Source organism: Myotis yumanensis, unplaced genomic scaffold (genome assembly GCF_028538775.1).
Source record: "Myotis yumanensis isolate MYYU_CA2020_CCGP unplaced genomic scaffold, mMyoYum1.0.hap1 SCAF_1, whole genome shotgun sequence".
NCBI lineage: Eukaryota > Metazoa > Chordata > Mammalia > Chiroptera > Vespertilionidae > Myotis > Myotis yumanensis.
In genome coordinates, this window is record NW_027223752.1 from 94234113 (window position 1) to 94254180 (window position 20068).

Sequence of the window (20068 nt, forward strand, 5' to 3'; positions counted from 1 at the left end):
CTGATTAACTCTAACATCACACAGAGAATTTCAGGAAGAAGTACGGGTTGAAAGTCTAAAATTGGGAGTCATTAACAAACAGGTATTTCAAGTTGTGAGTCTGGATGAAAATAAACATGGGAATCAGTGTTTAGGCATAGTATGATTTGGCTTACTTCCCAAACAAGCAATATTCTATTTTTTTGTGCCTTCACCAGGCTTTACTTTGCGTAAAATGATCATCCCATTGTTCAATAACTAGACCTAATTATAACATTTCCTCGATTCTGACTTGTGTTTTTTTATTTTTGTAAGAGAACATTTATTGGGTAAATTAGAGGTAGAAAAAGTAATTCCTCGAAGAAATGGGCTTAGGAAACAAGTTATGGAAGTAAAGGAAGAGTCCCTGGAGCTTGGGAGTAAGGAAGCTAAAGGTAAGCGGGGAAGGGAGGAGGGTGCGGAGGAAAGGAAGGGAAAGGCACCACGTGCTCCGGGGACGGAGTGCGCTAACTTGTGCTTTATAATATTAGTTACTAGTTTTATTAACAGTTTAAAATCAAAGTCTTTTTCCCTTTTCTCTCCCCTCCACCACCATAAAAAATTTTCTTAAACCAACGGTCCATATTACAATTGAAAAAATAAATTCACTAACTACACGTGATTTTGCTTGCAGGGTGATAACTTTCAGTTCTGCAGCCTAAAACTTCCCTTATAAAGTGCTTTTTCGGGTAGCACGCTATTGGTTGTCACAAGTTTGTGGGTGTAATGGGGGAGTGGGGAGTGAAGGCTACCTGCCTCCTCTTTCTCCTTCAGAAAAAGGGTTAGGCACAGGGAGCCTCTAGCGGCGTGTCTGAAGTCTGCAGCGCAATCACAAACAACCCAGAGCCTGCACTTAATCTTCGTGCACCTGATCCCAAACCGGGCTCTCAACCTGCGACGATTTGAGATGTGCCCTCTTCCACCTGACCCGTAGCAGAGTTAGAGACCCCCCTCCCCCCCATGAGTGGCTCTGGCCTCACCCCAAGTCCCCAAAGTCAGTCCCCAGAGCATATCCTTGCCCAACCGCCTGCCTCTGGCTCTGATCGCTTACGGGAAGTTCGCATCCACTCGAGCAGCGCTGGGCGGTCGGCCGGAGCCACGGTACGAAGTAGTTGCAGGATTGTTTGCCGCGCGGAGCTTAATTCCATGTTGCAGCAGAAAACAGCGCTGGGAAGGTGCGCATCGCGCACGCGCAAGCGGAGACCCGTAGCGACAACTGACCCGCCTCCCCAGGCTGCGAACGCCCTAAGCCCCGCCCCCTCCTCGGAGTTCTCCGGAGCGCGAGGAATTCCTACACTTCAGCGCACCCTCAGCTCTCACCATTCCCCTTCAATAGCACTGCTCAGCTTAGTCACTTTTTCTTAAGGCGGCTCCCCGAGGCCGGACTTCTTTCCTGAGGTCGCTTCCTATTTTAACAACTTTGCTGCCGCCGCTGTTGAGCGATAGAAAACGAAAGTCTAAAGTCAGTGGGAGTAAAGGAACATCTCAATATACCCCTTCCACTCAGTGAAGGAACGCGGCGGGTGCCCCGGAAGCGGAAGTGCATCCTCGTCTTGAAAGGCTGGACTACAGCGAGTGGTGACGTTTCCTCATTGGGCGGAAGGTTCGGTGGCTGTCGTCGGACTTCCAGCTGGTGGGAGTTGGCGTCGCAGTGCTGGGCTCTGGGGCTCGCGTTTGTGTAGTTTGGAAAGTCGGTCCGTGGCGTCGTCCCTACCTGTCTGATCCCGGCTTTCTTCTGATCAATCCCACGGCGGGGGGCCTCGCGAAGGAATCCCCGGCCCCTTTGGGCCACGGCCGTAGAGGTGCCTTCAGAGGTAAGTGTCTGCTTTTTCCCGCCCCAGACTGGCAGCTGGCGGCAGCCCCGACGCTGCTTGGGGGCGAGAGACTCCGCAGAGAGTCCACTTGCCTGGCCACCTGCTGTCATCACCGGTGCCGGGGTGCTTTGGCCCCTTTTCACCTCGTTCCGCCCATCAGAAGTTTTATTAAGAGATAAGCTGTGACCCTTTTCAGTTGACTTCGGATCTACTCGAGCCAAATTACCTGTGTAGGCAATTGCAGGCCTGACTCTTTGATTTGCTCTCCTGATCAAGAATTTAGTTATGACTGCTTCCCCGACAGTCTTTTGACGTGTCCCAAATTTTATATTTCCATGTTCGCTGTGCTTAACACATTGTCCTGCATGTAGCAGGCGTTCAGTAAGTGAGTAAGGAATATCAGTTCAATGTCAGCGATGACTTCCGATGTGCTGATGGCTCTCCGTAGCATTTAACACTATTACCCATCCATTTCTTGAAACTGTGTCTCCTGTTGGCTTTCTTGATGCTATTCTCACCCACTTTTTTTCATATGCTTAATGCAACAAAACAGTTACCCGTTGTTAGCTATAGGGATACAGAAATGAATGACACAAACCCTATCATTGAAGAGCTAGCAGTGCAATAAAAGAGAAGCATGTAAATGTATCCTATATCCAGATGAGCAATGAGAAAGTCTGGAAAGATAAGAGCCAGGAGAGCAGTGGGAATACAGATGAGAGGTGCAGTGATTTGCGATCCTGACTGAGCAGATCCCATCTAGCCTCAGTTTCCTCATTACCTAATAAGTTGATTAAGAGGATGTTGATAGTGGAGGAGGTTATACATATGTGGGGACAAGGGGTTATATGGAAGCTCTATGTACTTTCTGCTCAGTTTTGCTGCGAACCTAAAACTGCTCTAAAAGCAAAGTCTGTTGATTAAAATTTAAAAAAGAAAGAAAGGAGGATTGAAAGATTAGGTAACAGGTTTGGTGCAAAGCCTACAACAGTCTAGCAGTGGTGGTCCTGAAGGGGAGGGGAAATATTTCCCTGAAACCTCTTTCCCTTGATTTTTTGATGCGGACAGTTAGTATTTTCTGACTTAATATAGTACTGTGCAGAAGCATCTTCAAGCCCTCCTTCCGACAGATTACTTCTCTAACTCCAGCTCTCTGGAAATTCTGGACCTGCCACTATGTAAGATAACCATAAATAGTAACTTTTTTATTTTTTTAAATTGATACTTTTCTGTGTGCTTTTGGGAAATGGAATTAATAAAAGCTTCTATCCCTTTGATTATTCTCAGTCCCAATTGACTCTCTCCTTTTAGTTGGCCCTTGACTATGGCTACAAACCAAACAGTCTTCCACAAATTCTCCTGGAGAGTTCTCATCTATATCCATGGTGTCCGTGGCATTATTCTTGTATGCCAACCATTTCCAAATATTTTCTCTAGTTTCTATCTCTGAGTGATATAGTTCTTTAGTTCTGCAAATAGTCTAGGTCCAAACCCAAATTCCTTACCTCCACCTTCCTTTCCCCCACCCCCACTTTTTAAAAAATTATTACCTATATCTTAGATACAAAGGTGTATAAAAGCAGTGATCCCTAGTGAGTTTTTGACCCTTTGTTTCTACTTGAATTTTGTATGTTATTTGTATGTTCAGTTAAAAAAGGATAATAAAGTCAACATCTATGTATTTAATATCCAACTTAAGTAGTAAGACATTGCAAATAACCTTTAATCTCCTTGAACCTTTTTTCTAGTAACTCTTTCAAAATAGCTTCTTTTTTTTCTTTTTCCTTCCATATATTGGTTAATGGCATTTACCAAACACTGATTCCCAGTGTTTTTGAGTTATTACCCTTTTTTGCTAATTGAAGTTTTATATACCTTTTCTGCTATTAAAGTGTTGCAGTGATTTTATTTTTAATATTAAAATGAGTTTTAAAATTTGAAAATTTTAATGGCATCACTAGCCATCTGGTTTTTTAAACTGGAGACCTTACAGTCATTTTTGCCTTTTGTTTCTTCTTCATTCTCCACAACTACTTGGTTAGTAGGTCCTATAGATTCTGCTTTATGAGTTGGGTCTTGACTCCAGCCCCTTCACTCCATTTTACTTTCTGCTTCCTTAGTTCAAGTATGTACTCTCCTTGCTCTCAAGTTTTTCTCACTCTAATGTGTTTGCTACATTGTTTATAATTTTTAAAACAGAACAGATTTTTCATTCTCTTGTTTCCTTTGATTAGTATTGATTCATACAGTGATCATTAACCTTGGCTGCACATCAGTATAGACAGTGAAGTTTTTCAAAATATAGATGCCTTGTTTTGCTCTTCTAATAAAAAATTTAGATGAGACTACTTTCTAGAAACCTTCTGAAGTTACTATTCTTGGAGATTATGATAGAGTGTTTAATTTTTAGCTGGTATTACCTAAATGTTATTGAAATAACCCATTGCCTATCCCTCCTCCTTCATATGTTCTTTTCAGCTTCAAGGCAAACTATTTCCAAGGAACTCCTTTAACTTTCCTTGCTTTAATTTTTTTTTCTTGCTAACAGTTTACATAAAGATTGTTTTAATGATTGACCTGACAGCCAGAAGTAACTTAAAGAAATGATTCCCAGTGTTTTTGAGTTATTACCCTTTTTTGCTAATTGAAGTTTTATATACCTTTTCTGCTATTAAAGTGTTGCAGTGATTTTATTTTTAATATTAAAATGAGTTTTAAAATTTGAAAATTTTAATGAAGAAAGAGTTTTCTGAGACTTTTTGACATAAAGGAATATAACTTTTGCTGCAAAATTAAGACCATTCCTCATTTCTATTTCCCTCTTCACTTTCCCCAAGTCATCACACCAGTGAAGTCATTGGTGGTGTGATAGATACTAGTAATTTATCTTTTGAAGTTAACAGAAGAGTCTTATCTGTTAAGTTGATGTAATTTGTTGACTTAGAACTTTTCTCCTGCTGAAACAATTCCTCAAGGTGTTTAATGAATGAATAACTAAATGAATACAAGTGGCAACTCCATCAGAACCCCTAATATAATATAATATTCTGTTCTCACAAGAAGCACTTTGAAAAATAATTAATTTGCCCTGGCTGGTTTGGCTTAGTGGATAGAGCGTCAGCCTGTGGACTGGAGGATCCCAGGTTCGATTCTGGTCAAGGGCACATGCCCAGGTTGCGGGCTCGATCCCTAGTAGAGGTCATGCAGGAGGCAGCTGATCAATGATTCTCTCTCATCATTGATGTTTCTATCTCTCTCTCCTCCTGTCCTCTCTAAAATTAATAAAAAATATATTTTTTTAAAAAGAAAAATAATTATTTTTTTTCCTTGACGTAAAAATAATACCTAGTCATTGCCAAAAATTTGGAAATTACAAAAAGATATAAATAAAAAAATAAAATTACTAGTATGTACCATTCAGAGATGACACATTCCATTTTCTAACAGTTTTACTGAAATAAAATTTATTTATAAAATTTATAAAACTTTAGTTTACCTAAAGTGTACAATTCAGTGATTTTTATTTATTTACAGAATTGTGCAATCATCACCACAATCAATTTTAGAACATTTTTATCACTCCGTGCAGAAACCCCATCACCATTAATAGTCACTCCTCATTTCCCCCATACTCCCAAGCCTAAGCAACTATTAATCCATTTTCTGTCTCTTTAGATTTGCTTCTTCTGGACATTTCATATAAATGGAATCATATAAAATGTGCTTTTATTTGTCACTGTTGTTTTTTCATTTAGTGTAATGTTTTCAAGATTCATCTATGTTGTAGCATGTATCAGTACTTCATTTCTTTTATTATCAAACTAGAGACCCGGTGCACGAAATTCATGCATGGGGGAGGGAAGGGGGTCCTTAGCCCAGCCTGCATCCTCTCTCAATCCAGGACGCTGCATGCACCAGTGACCATACTTTTTATACCAGTGAAAGGCATCATGCTGTTGTATGGGCAGGTACATTTTTTTGCCCTGATTATAAAAAAAAGTATATAACATGATCCTTCTCAGGCAGTAATACCATTTTCCCCATCTTATGGGTGGAAAAACTGAAGCAGAGAGAAGTTAAGTAATTGGCTTTGTCACATAGTTACAAGTGTCAGAATCAGGGCTGACCACAAAATGTGCAAGCCAGAGTCTATGCATGTCATCACTGCATCATCCTATTTTTTCAGTGTTAGAGTATCCTTGCCAGGTTTTAATTTTTGAATCTAAGAGATTTTTCCCAATATATAGTGTAGGGTCCCTAGGCCTGGCTCAGGGGGCACCCGTTTTGGCTGGCAGTCTGGTGCCGCCTGCTGGCTAGCCCCACCCCCTGATCGCTGCTGCCTGTTGCCTCCCTCTCTGGGGGCAGATGCTTCATAGTGACCAGTCATTTCGCTGGTCATTCCGCTGGTTGGTCGATTTGCATAGTAGGGTTTTATTGTATAGGACTAGAGGCCTGGGGTGTTGAGGGTGGATCGGGGGTGAGGCCAGCTGGAGGGAGGGGCCGTGGGTGGCTGGCCAGGGGGTGGGGCCAGAGGGGCCAATCAGGCCTAGATCAGGCTGGTCGACTGTCACAGTACGTGTCTTAGCCACCAGTCGTTCTGGTCATTCTGCCGTTCTGGTCGCTGGACTTTTATATTTATAGAATAATACTCCATTTTATGGATAATACCAGATTTTATTTATCCACTCATTGGTTGAGGGATATTTGGGTTGTTTCAACTTTTTGGCTAGCATAAATAATGCTGCTAATGACCATTCATATACAAATTTTTGTGTGGATATGTGTCTTAATTTCTCTTGAATGTACCTAGGAGTAGAATTACCAGGTCATATAGTAACTCTATGTTTAACATTTTGAGGAACTGCCACACTGTTTTTTAAAGGGCTCTACCATTTTGCATTCTCACCATCTATGTATGAGGGTTCTGATTTCTCCACATTCTCACCAACACTTGTTATTATCTGTCTTTTTTGTTATAGCCATCCTAATGCATGTGAAGTGGTATCTGATTGTGCCTTTGTTTTTATTTCCTTGGTGGCTATTGTCATTTTTCAGATATTTGTTTATAAACAAAATATGGGTTATATAATATATGCAGTTTTATATTCTGCCTTTGGCATTTAAACATATTTTTATCACTAGCAAGCATATTTACAAAAGAATTTTCCTCATTTCTGTTTCCCTCTTCATTCCCTCAAAACCATACTAGTTGAGAAAACTTGCTTATTTATATGCACAGAAAATAATTCTATAGGAATGTATACCAAATTATTATTGGTGGTTATCAGAGGACAAGAGAGATTAGGATTAGGGAAATTTAATTTCCTACTGTTAATATTTCTGTAATGTTTGAATTTTTACAATGAACATGTATCCTCTTGTAATCACAAAACATAAAGGTGAATTATTTCCTTGTAGGATTAAGTAGACTCAGAATGAAAAAAAAATCTCTAAATTTAAGAGTCATAATTAACATTATAATGTTGTTCAAATATAATTTTATCCAGTAAAATACCTATAGGCTGCTTTGTTAAATAAATTTACTTTTCTGTGGTCCTAGACTATGAATACATGTACTGTACAGAATTAAAAAAATATATACATATATTTTTTTTTCCTGACCATAATATATACATATATAATACATATTATATATTATATAATTATTATATATAATATAATACAATATAATAATTATTATATTATATAATAACTAGAGGCCCAGTGCACAAAAATTTGTGCACTCGGGGGGGAGAGGGGGGTCCCTCAGTCCATCCTGTGCCCTCTCCCAGTCTGGGACCCCTCGGGAGATAACGACCTGCTGGCTTAGGCCTGCTCCCGGGTGGCAGAGGGCAGGCCCAATCCCTAGGTGCAGCCCCTGGTCAGGCTCAGAGCAGGGCCGATTGGGGAGTTGGGGCGCCGCCCCCTGTCATGCACAGAGCAGGGCGGATCGGGAGGTTGCAATGCCACCCCTAGTCATGTTCAGGGTACAGCCGATTGGGGGGTTGGGGCACCGCCCCCTGTCACACTCAAGGCAGGGTCGATAGGGAAGTTGCGGCGCCACCCCCTGTCACTCACAGAGCAGGGCCGATCAGGGGGTTGAGGAGCTCCCCCGTGTCACGCACAGAGCAGGGCCCATCAGGGATTGAGGAGCTCCCCCCTGTCACTCACAGAGTAGGGCCAATAGGGGAGTTGGGGCACCGCCCCCTGTCACACACAGAGCAGGGCGGATCAGGGGGTTGGGGCGCTGCCCCCTGTCATGCACAGAGCAGGGCCGATCAGGGGGTTGAGGAGCTCCCCCGTGTCACGCACAGAGCAAGGCCCATCAGGGATTGAGGAGCTCCCCCCTGTCACGCACAGAGTAGGGCCAATAGGGGAGTTGGGGCACCGCCCCCTGTCACACACAGAGCAGGGCGGATCGGGGGTTGGGGCACTGCCCCCTGTCATGCACAGAGCACGGCGGATCAGGGGGTTGGGGCACCGCCCCCTGTCACACACAGAGCAGGGCGGATCAGGGGCTTGGGGCACCGCCCTCTATCACCCACAGAGCAGGCCGATCAGGGGGTTAGGGCGCCGCCACTGTCACACTCAGGGCAGGGCCGATGGGGAGGTTATGGCTCTACCCCGTCACACACAGAGCAGGGCCGATCAGGGGGTTGGGGCGCTGCACCCTGTCACACACAGAGCCGCAGGGTGATTAGGGGGTTGGGGAGCTCCCCCCTATCAGGTACAGAGCAGGGCTGATCAGGGGGTTGGGGCGCCTTCCCCTGTCACGAACAGAGCAGGGCGGATAGGGAGGTTGTGGCCCTGCCCCCTGACACACACAGAGCCTCAGGGCCATCAGGGGGTTTGGGTGCTGCCCCCTGTCACACTGATCCCGGTGCCGGGAGGCATATTACCCTTTTACTATATAGGATAGAAGCCTGGTGCACGGGTGGGGGCCGGCTGGTTTGCCCTGAAGGGTGTCCCGGATCAGGGTGGGGGTCCCCACTGGGGTGCCTGGCCAGCCTGGATGAGGGGATGATGGCTGTTTGCAGCTGGTCACACACCCTTCAGGGTGGGGGTCCCCACTGGGGTGCCTGGCCAGCCTGGATGAGGGGCTGAGGGCCGTTTTCAGGCTGGCGGGTGACTGAAGCTCCCAACAGCTCCTTTTTTTTTTTTTTTTTTTTTTTATTCTGGGCCAGCTTTACCTCTGAGGCCTTGGCTGCTGGAAAGCAGGTTTCTGGCCTTTGTTTACCTTCTGTATTTGATACAATGTTGCAGTCCAGCTGACTGAAGCCCAGCTGACTAAAGCAGGTTTCTGGGGTTTTGTTTAGCTTCTATATTTGCAACATAGTTGCTTAGAGTTGCAGCTGAGAGGCTGGCAAGTCAGGCGGGGAACGTTTGAGTCCGCCGTCACTGGAGCAAGCAAGCCTCCCTGTTCGCTTCAAGCTGCCTGGCTGCCGGCCACCATTTTGGCTGGCAGTTAATTTGCATATCTCACTGATTAGCCAATGGGAAGGGTAGCGGCCATACGGCTAATTACCATGTTTCTCTTTTATTAGATAGGATTATCTGTCTTTAATAATTATTATATAATAATTATATATAATACATATTATATATGTATATATTATTAGAGTCAGGAAAGCAGGTGTTGGTTTGGGCTATTGGCTAGGTTGTAAAAGTTAATTGTAGAAGTGATTTTTCTGAAGATATTACTAATCATAATATATTTGTATATTTAGTTCTTTAGTTTAATATGATCCAATAAGTTAGTCACTAGGGCTTAGAAGAACTTTTGTTTTTTTTAATCTTCACCTAAGAATATGTTTTTATTAATTTTAGAGAGAGAGGAAGGGAGAGAAGGAGAAACATTGATGTGAAAGAGAAACATCATGATCCAGATTCAGACCTGCAACCTAGGTATGTGCCCTGACCGGGAATTAAACCTACAACCTTCTGGTGTAAGGTATAATGCTCCAACCAACTGAGCCACCTGGCCAGGGCTAAAAGAAGTTTCTTATAAGGATTCTTGTTGTACAGTCATGTGCCACTTAACAATTTGGATACATTCTCAGAAATGCATTGTTAGGCAATTTTGTCATTGTGTGAACATCATAAAGTGCACTTATACAAACCAGATGGTATAGCCTACTACTCACTTAGACTGTATGGTATAGCCTATTGTTCCTAGGCTATAAAGTTGTATAGCATGTTACTGTACTGAACACTGTAACCAATTATAACACAATGATAAGTATGTGTGTATTAAATATTAAAAAGCTACAGTAAAAATATGGTATAAAAGATTAAAAAATGGTACACTTGTGTAGGGCACTTGCCATGAATGGAGTTTGTAGGACTGGGTGAGTCAGCAAGTGAGTGGTAAGTGAACATCCACTACTGTAGACTTTATAAATACTGTACACCAGCATTACCACAGACATGTGAGTAATACTTTGCACTGCAATGTTATAACTGCTGTGATGTCACTAGGCAATAGGAATTTTTCAGCTCCATTATAATCTTATGGGATCAACATAGTATATGTGGTCTATTGTTGATTGAAACATTATAGGTGCATGACTGTAATAGGATTTGAAATCTTTATCATTAGGATTGGTTTATATCATCTCAGATCAGGCAAGTTTCTAGCAAGAGTATTTATAACTGTTTATGTAGAAAAAATTGGCTGTTTGGACACTCCACCTTCTATTGAATAATAATCAGGTACAGATAACATAGTGCTAAATGTTAAAGATTCTGGGGGTGGTTTCTGGGTAATGGGACAGGCACTTTAGTAGTATTATCCATAAAGTTCCCAGTTTAGTCACACTTCAGATAATATAGGGAGAGCCAATTGGTATCATTTATGAAAGGAAGTTAATAGTTAATATACTAGCCTGGCTAGCATGGTTCAGTGGTTGAGCATCAACCTATGAACCAGGGGGTCACAGTTCAATTGTCGGTCAGGGCACATGCCCAGGTTGCAGGATCGAACCCCAATGTGGGGTGTGCAGGAGGCAGCCGATCAATGATGCTCTCTCATCATTGATGTTTCTATCTCTCCCTCTCCCTTCCTCTCTGAAATCAATAAAATGTGTGTGTGTGTGTGTGTGTGTGTGTGTGTATACATACATATATATTTAAAAACATCCTATATAATAAAAGGCTAATATGCAAATTGTCCCTTCTACTGGGAGTTCAACCAGGGGGCAGGGCCAGCCGGCCAACCTCCCGTGTCCCCTCCCCCTGGCCAGCCCAGCCCAATCAGCCCCAATTGGGGTGGGCCAGCTGGACCCCATCCGTGCACAAATTCTTGCACCAGGCCTCTAGTAGCCACTTGCAAACAGTTTTATACATGTTGTCTCATTTAATCCTCTCAACAGCCCTTCAAGGTAACTACCTTGATAATGGTATAATCTCCATTTTGCAGGTGAGGAAAGTGAGGCTCAGAGAGATTAAGTAACTTTCCCAAAGTAACACAGCCAATATGTAGCAGAGCTGGGATTTGAATCCAAGTCTGTAAGACTCCAAAGCCCATGCTCTTTCCAGTACTTCACACTGCAGCAGGTAAGTACAGTGGGGCCTTGACTTACGAGTTTAATTCGTTCTGTGACGGAGCTCATAACTCAAATTACTCGTATGTCAAATCATAAAGTGAACGAGTGAGACACGTGATGCTGGGCTGATGTTGTGGCGTTCACTGTGACGTTCGCTGCGCCAACTAGCGGTGGGGTATCTGAATCTGGCTCGTAACCCGAATTTTAGCTCGCAACTCAAAGCAAAAAATCGGCCGAGAGACGGCTCGTATCTCGAAAAACTCGTTAGTCGGGACACTCGTAAGTCAAGGCCCCACTGTATGATACTTGGCTCTGTGCTTGCCTTTCTTAGGGCACCCCGTACTTGAGCCTGTTTCCATCACCTCACTATCCAACTCCTAGTCAGACTTGTGTTAGAAGAACATGTAACTTGGGCCAGGATCAATCCATGTACATCCTGATTGCAGTAATACTTATCATTTCTTTCTGAACATTGAAGTTACTCTTCCATGAGGAGGAATGTGCATCCTTGCTTTCAAACTATGATTTCCCTCCTTGTGTATAGCAGCAAAAGTTGTCCCTGGAGTTTGGCCACAGGGATATTCAATCCTATTGTTTAAAGCATCATTCATATTGTAGGACCTAGGGCTGTGTAGCCAAGGGACTGTGGGAAGTTATTTTGCTTTTTTTGGTAGGGAATGGCCGTTTCATTCCCTAACTTGCTATGTCATAAAATTTTTGTGAGGCTGGAATGAGATAATAGATGTCATATAAAGTACTGTTCAGTAATCCCTTACCTTTCCAACAGCCCCATCAAAGTACAGATTCCTCTTTTGTGAAATTCTAGTGTGCACAGACTTATTTCTATAAATCACTTTAGTTAGCCTAGAGAATTTTGAGTGTGTGTGCTTGAATTATCTGTTATTTCAATTTGAGATATAGGATTAGCTGTTAAAATTTAAAAAGATGTTTTGCATTTTATAGTGCATACTAGCAGCCCGATGCACGAAATTCTTGCCAGAGTAGGCCTTCACAGCCCCTGCGGCTGCCTGGATCCCTCCCTCGCAGTGGTGGTGGCTGCCTCCATCCCTCAACTGCAGCCCCGGTTTCATCCGGAAGGACATCCCCGGATGGACGTCCAGAAGAACGTCTGGTCTAATTGTATATTATGCTTTTATTATTATAGATTATAGATTAGAATAAGGTGAAGTTAATTTTTTAAATCTTTATTGTTGAAAATTTTATAGATGTCCACTTTTTCCCCTCCATTTACCATCTCCACTCAGCTCCCGCCCCCTCCCTAGGCCATCACTGTACTATTGTCTGTGTCTATGGATTATGCATATAAGTTCTTTGGTTAATCTCTTTCCACCTCTCCTGCACTCCCCACCCCCTGTTCCCTCTGAGATTCCTCAGTCTATTGCATGTTTCCATGTTTCTCTGGATCTATTTTGTTTGTCAGTTTATTGTGTTCATTAAATTCCACATGTAAGTGAGATCATGTGATACTTGTGTTTCTCTGACTGGCTTATTTTGCTTAGCATAATACTCTCAGGTCCTTTCATGTTGTCTTGAAGCAGTGGTTCTCAACCTTGGCTGCACATTAGAATCACCTGGGAATCTTTTTAAAATCCTGATTTCTGGGCCTCATTCTCCGGAAATTCTGTTTCTTTGTTATGGGGTGGGGCCACAACATTAGTAACAAAGAAACAGAATTTCTGGTGGATGAGGCCCAGAAATCAGGATTTTAAAAAGATTCCCAGGTGATTCTAATGTGCAGCCAAGGTTGAGAACCACTGTCTTAAAGGATAAGAGATCCTTCTTTTTACAGCTGCATAGTATTCCATTGTATAAATGTACCACAGCTTTTTTTATCTACTCATCTACTGATGGGCACTTGGGCTGTTTCCAGATCTTAGCTATTGTAAATAGCATTGCAATGAACATAGGAGTGCATATATTCTTTCTGATTGGTGTTTTGGGATTCTGAGGATGTATTCCTAGAAGTGGGATCACTGGGTCAAATGGCAGTTCCATTTTTAATTTTTTAAGGAAACTCCATACTATTTTCCACAGTGGCTGCATCAGTCTGCATTCCAACCAGCAGTGCACTAGGGTTCCTTTTTCTCCGCATCCTCACCAGCACTTGTTGATTTGTTGATGGTAGCCATTCTGGCAGGTGTGAAGTGATACCACATTGTCATTTTAATTTACATCTCTCTGATGATCAGTGACTTTGAGCATTTTTTCACATGTCTCTTGGCCATCTGGTATGTCCACTTTGGAGAAGTATATATTTAGATCCTTTGCCCATTTTTTAAAAATATATTTTTATTGATTTCAAAGAGGAAGGGAGAGGGAGAGACAGATAGAAACATCAGTGATGAGAATCATTGATCGGCTGCCTCCTGCATACCCCCTACTGGGGATTGAGCCCGCAACCCGGGTACCTGCCCTTGACCAAAATTGAACCTGGGACCCTTCCGTCTGCAGGCCAATGCTCTATTCATTGAGCCAAATCGGCTAGGGTGTTTTACCCTTTTTTAATTGGATTGTTGGTCTTCCTTTTGTTAAGTTGTATGAGTTCTTTATATATTTTGGAAATTAACCCCTTGTCAGATGTATCATTGGCAAATATGTTCTCCTATATAGTGGGATCCCTTTTCATTTTGTTGATGGTTTCTTTTGCTGTGCTTTTTAATTGGATGTAGTCCCATTTTGTTTTCCTTTGTTTCTAGGAGATACATTGGCAAACATATCGCTACTAGAGATGTCTGAGATTTTGCTGCTTATGGTTATTTCTAGGATTTTTATGGATTCATGACTTACATTTAAGTCTTTTATCCATTTCGAATTTATTCTTGTGTATGATGTAAGTTGATGGTCTAGTTTCATTTTTTTGCATGTAGCTGTCTAATTTTCTCAGCACCATTTATTGAAGATACTGTCTAGTCCAGTGTATGCTCTTGCCTCCTTTGTCAAATATTGAGAGCAGTGGCATGAGTGGATTTCTGAGGTCTCTTTTCTGTTCCATTGATCTATACATGCTGTTCTTGTGCCAGTACCAGGCCATTTTGATTACAGTGGCTTTGTAATATAATTTGATATCTGGTATTGTCATCCCTCCTATTTTGTCTTCTTTCTCAAGAAGAAGCTGCGGCTATTCAGGGTCTTTTTTTTTTTGTTCCATTAACTTTTTGGAGTGTTTGTTCTAGACCTGTGAAATATGCCATAGATATTTTAATAGTGATTGTGTTGAATCTATAGATTGCTTTGGGAAGTATGGACATTTTAATGATGTTAATTCTACCAATGCATGAACACAGTATATTCTTCCATTTGTTTGTATTTTCTATTTCTTTTTTCAGTGTCCTATAGTTTTCTGAGTACACGTCTTTTACCTCCTTGGTTAAGTTTATTCCAAGGTATATTATTTTTTTTGTTGCAGTTGTAAATGGGATTCTTTTTTTAGTTTCTCTTTCTGAGAGTTCATTATTGGTATATAAAAATGCCATCGATTTCTGGATGTTTTGTGTCCTGCTACTTTGCCAAATTTATTTATTAGATATAGTAGTTTTTTTGGTGGAGTCTTTAGGGTTTTCTGTTTATAATATCATGTCTCTGCAAATGAAGACATTTTCACTTCCTTCTTTCCAATTTGGATGCCTTTTATTTTTTCTTCTTGTCTGATTGCTGTGGTTGACTTCCAGTGCTATGTTGAATGAATGGTGAAAGCAGACATCCCTGCCTTGTTCCTGATCTTACGGGAAATGGTTTTAGTTTTTGCCCATTGAATATGATGTTGGCTGTAGGTTTGTCATATTTAGCCTTTATTATATATTTTAATAAGGTATGATCCCTCTATTCCCACTTTGCTGAGAGTTTTTATCAAAAACGGGTGTTGGATTTTGTCAAAGGTGGTTAACTTTTCAGAATCTTGTTGGAAATTCCGAAAAGTTATAAGTAATGGCAAATAAATATTACTTGTACAATATCAGTTACCTACGATATTGATTTTCTTTGGTTGTCTTTTCTTTTTTAAATATATTTTTATTGATTTCAGAGAGGAAGGGAAAGGGAGAGAGAGATAGAAACATCAATTATGAGAGAGAATCATTGATCAGCTGCCTCCTGCACTCCCCCTACTGGGGGTCGAGCCCATAACCCACCATATGCCCTTGACTGGAATTGAACCCAGGACCCTTCAGTTTGCAGGCTGATGCTCTATCCCCTCAGCCAAACCAGCTAGGGCTGGTTGTTTTTTCAGTTATAGTTGACATACAATATTAGTGTTAGGAGTACCACATAGTATGATTTTCAAATTATGGAAAATGAATGTTCACTGTACAGTATCAGTTACATAGGTCATTGATTATCTTTTTTGAATTGTCATGTTTCTTCATTGGTTTGTTTTAATGGTCTTTAAGAGAGCTTTGTAAAGCCTTCCTCATGACTTTGGTTCCCTAGTCTTCCTTTTTCCCTAAGATCTTAAATACATCATTCATTCATAAAATTAATTTTTACTAAAGGCTTACTATATAAGATTGGGGATAGATAAAGCAGTGAGGTCACAGGAGAGAGCAAAAGAGGCAAAAATACCTGGCCTCATGCAGCTTACATTTCAGTTGGGACACATAGGCCATAAACAATATAAGTAAATTATGTGTTAGTTGGTACTAGAATAATGAGAAAAAATAAAGGGTCAGAGGTTTTGCAATTTTAAACAAATGATTAGGGAAGGTCTTATTGAGAAATTGCATCTGGACAGCGATCTGAAGGAGATGAGGGAGGGAGCTATATTGTCAGCCAGGGGAAGAGTATGCCAACTAGTACTACAGCCCTGAGGTTGAAATTAGTACTACAGCCCTGAGGTTGAAATGTGCAGCATCCACAGCAAAGTCGGTGTGATTACGAGAGAGAGAGAGAGAGAGAGAGAGAGAGAGAGAGAGAGAGAGAGAGAGAGAGAGAGAGAAAGAAAATGAATGAATATTTGGGAGTGCCTTACATTCCATTCATTGTAAGGACTTTCCCTCTGCATGAAATGGGAAGTTGTTGAGGTTTTGAGCAGAATTCTAAGACCAGAGTTTTCAGAAACACATCCTTGAAAATTGCAGAGGAAACACTGTATAAATAAATTATATTAAATATTATTCTCTACTGGAGTGCATGTTTTTATAATCAGTCAAATATATTTTAAAATATGCTGCCAATAAGTACTTACATAAGGAAAAATGTGTTGGGAAACTTCAGAGAAGTATTTTTTATTTTAAATGAGCCAGTCAATATGGGAAGATAGGTTTATTTTTGAGAGTTAACTTATATAGCTTTTTAAAATGGGGGATGATCTGTTGTGACATGATCTTTAAAAAAGTTAATTGTGTTGTCATAATTAGAATTATGTCACTCCTGGTAATGTAGTGGTATAGGAGATGAACTGAAACATCTGGATCTTATTTCTTAACCTGTAGAGTACATGTTTACTTGAGCAATAATAATTTAGTTTTATGAGTATGGGATAAGAAAGAAAAAGTTCTGCGTCTTTTCTATGAAGCAGTTGCTCTTTCAAGTTAAGTAACCATGTAACTGCAAATAATTTATGGTAAGTGCATTTTTTTAAGTTCCATCAAGTGTTGGTAGTAATTTTTTAGGTTCCAAATTATGAAATTTTTCTTCGGTGAAAGGGTAGTGTATAATTTAGAGTTCAACTTGGAATGTCTTTGCCAGTGATTGGGCCTTGAGTGCATTTTCCCTTTCTTTTTCTTTTGACTCCCCTCGTCTCTCCACTTTCCCTGTGTTGAAGGAGTCAGCTCTTTTTTCCTCCTGTTTATCTTATTTTTAATCTCCTGTATAGTGTATAGATAGGATTTAGTTAAGATCATCTTTGTTGACTACATTAGACTAGATTAGTTTGGAAGAGTTACTAAAATAGTTGTTTTTGAGCAATGAACTTTTCTGCCAAAATTGCTATATTGGACAATTGATATTTCTTAACCTGGTTCTTTAGAGCTTTTTGCAATCTATATTTTCTTTGAACTGTATAGCCCTCTGTCCAGACCAGAATGTTTTATTTACTGTCCCCCCAAATAATACTCAATAATCTTTACGTACAGTGCATATATAAGGTTTAAGTATGTCCCCGGCTTTTTCCATGTCTCCCTTTCTGGTTGTGCCATTTTACTTTCTTCAAATTCCCTTTGTCCTCTTCTCCACCTATACAAATTCTACCCATATTTCAGAATCAAATTTATATTCAGCCTTTTCAATAAAGCCTACTCTGTGTACTTGAGCCTGTTTTTTTCTTCCTTTGAATTTTTACAGAAGTAATCAATCATTGGCAGTTGACCATAAACTTTTATTGCTAGCTTTGAACTAGTACTTTACTGGTATTAGTCAAGGCTCTCCCCATGGATGTGTGTATTATCTATACACACATGTAAAAAGAGACTTATTATGAGAATTGGCTCATGTGATAATGGAGGCTGACAGTCACAAGATCAACAGGGTGAGTCAACAAGATGGAGACTCAGGCCCTAGCAGGTTTGGCTTTGTGGATAGAGTGTGTCAGCCTGCGGACTGAAGAGTCCCAGGTTTGATTCCAGTCAAGGTCACAGGCCCTAGCAGGTTTGGCTTAGTGGATAGAGTGTCAGCCTGCGGACTGAAGAGTCCCAGGTTTGATTCCAGTCAAGGTCACATGCCCAGGTTGCAGGCTCGATCCCTAGTAGGGGGCGTGCAGGAGGCAGCCAGTCAATGATTCTCTCTCATCATTGATGTTTCTATCTCTCCCTTCCTCTCTGAAAGCAATAAAAAATATATTTGAAAAAGGGGGGCAGGGGACACAAGATAGAGACAGGAGAGCGAAGCTGAAGGTATAGTTCAGCCTAGAGGCTGGCAGGCTAGGGACCTAAGAAAAGCTGTTTCAGTTTGAGTCTGAAGGCAGGAAAAAGCCAATATCCAGTCCAAAGACAAGCCAAAGAGATTCTCTTTTAATATTTAATTTCTTTTGCTCTTTATTCATGTGTCTTATCTTGCCAGCTAGGAGAAAACTTGAGGGCAGGGGCGGCTGTAAATCATATTTGCTTGTTTACCATCCATGAGTCTTTGCATCCTGACTTAATGTGTAGTAGGTACATCTACACACTTTATAAAACCATTAACATTTTAGAGCTGGGAAGAGCCTTGAGATTATTTTGCTTAGGAGTTGGGGAATTAAGAACAGCTTTAAAATAGGGAGATTAATAATATACCACTTTTCCTGATTGTTACAAGAATAAAATTAGATCATGTAATGTGTGTGAAAAGTTTGATTCATTAAATAAAACTTTTGTTTTTTGTGTGTTTTTGTTGTTGTTTTGCTTAGATCGTGAATCAAAATAGTTTGTAGTGTGTGTGTGTGTGTGTGTGTGTGTGTGTGTGTGTGTTAATCCTCACTCAAGGATATTTCTCCCATTGATTTTTTAGAGAGAGTGGACAGGAGAAGGAGAGGGAGAGAGAAAAAAACACCAATGTAAGAGAGACACATTGATTGGTTGCCTTGCCCATCTCTCCCATGCACTCCTGGCCCCTGTCCAGGGCCAGGGATGAAGCCTGCAACTGAAGTACGTGCCCGTGACTGGAATTAAACATGAGACCCTTCAGTCTATGGGCAGAAGCTCTATCCACTGAGCCAAAACAGCCAGGATAAAATAGCTTTTAAAAGTCCTTCAGTTTGGTAAATTAAACAATATTTCCTGGGTGGGCAATTGGCTTTTTAAAAACTTTTTCTTTCTTTTATTTTCTTTCTCTCTTCATTTAAAAATGTACGTGATACATCAGTTACTCATACTCACAAGTATGTCCAAAGTGAGAATAGGTTTAATTTGCGATCATGTCATTGTTTCCTCAAAACATTATCTGACATGTTGAATTTACTGATTCCTATAGGATATTCCAATTATAAGGCATCATAACCAAGTGACAGCTTTAGGTTTGGACCTGACTGTATTGAAGCTGCAGTTTGAGGCTATAGAAATTGAAGTTATAATATCTAAACCCTAGAGTACTTTAATTTTAATTTAAATACTCTTCTTTAGAAGTCTACAGTTGTGGGAACCTGGTATTGATTGTTTTCAAGTGTTTTTATTTAACTTATTTTTTTCTTCCTAGATTTTCTTGTAGTCACATCTTAAAGCCTCCAAGATGGTACTAGCAGATCTTGGAAGAAAAATAACATCAGCATTACGCTCATTGAGCAATGCCACCATTATCAATGAAGAGGTATGTGAAATATATTTTATTGCACATCATCTCTACCATTGGGGAGATGGATTATTAATAATCTCTATGTTTATATTTGTCTTGATGTTGATTTAATATGTGTAGGTAAAAACCTAAAATGGGTATAATAGTGTTATTTTTTATTGAGTCAACTATCTTCCTATTAAAATTTCAACTTTCTTTGAAGAATTACAACAGAACAAAAACCTTAACTTATATGTAAAATGACATTTAATATTCTGAAAATATCTGAGATTTGGAAATATACTTTTCAAAAATATATTTTTTTTAATTTATTTTAGAGAGGAAGGGAGAGGGAGAGAGCGGTGGAAACATCAATGATGAGAGAGTATCACTGATCGGCTGCCTCCTGCATGTCCCCTACTGGGGATTGAACCTACAACCCACATATATTCCCAGAAATAGAATTGCTGGATCATAAAGCTTGTGCCCTGACTG

The 20068-nt window shown here is 40.7% G+C and overlaps 2 protein-coding genes across 2 annotated transcripts in view; one reads left to right on the top strand and one right to left on the bottom strand.

Annotated features, from left to right (window-relative positions):
- Positions 1-1245, bottom strand: part of LOC139018928 (uncharacterized) — a 33590-nt gene extending 32345 nt beyond the window's left edge. Inside the window, exon 1 of the mRNA XM_070427972.1 lies at positions 1070-1245. Within this exon, the coding sequence (XP_070284073.1) occupies positions 1070-1166 (97 nt within the window). The 5' untranslated portion in view covers positions 1167-1245. The remainder of the gene's footprint in view (positions 1-1069) is intronic.
- Positions 1246-1346: 101 nt separating this feature from the next.
- SRP54 (signal recognition particle 54) overlaps positions 1347-20068 on the top strand; it is a 49909-nt gene continuing 31187 nt past the window's right edge. Inside the window, exons 1-2 of the mRNA XM_070427932.1 lie at positions 1347-1832; positions 19499-19609. Coding sequence (XP_070284033.1) covers positions 19532-19609 — 78 coding nt within the window. The 5' untranslated portion in view covers positions 1347-1832; positions 19499-19531. The remainder of the gene's footprint in view (positions 1833-19498; positions 19610-20068) is intronic.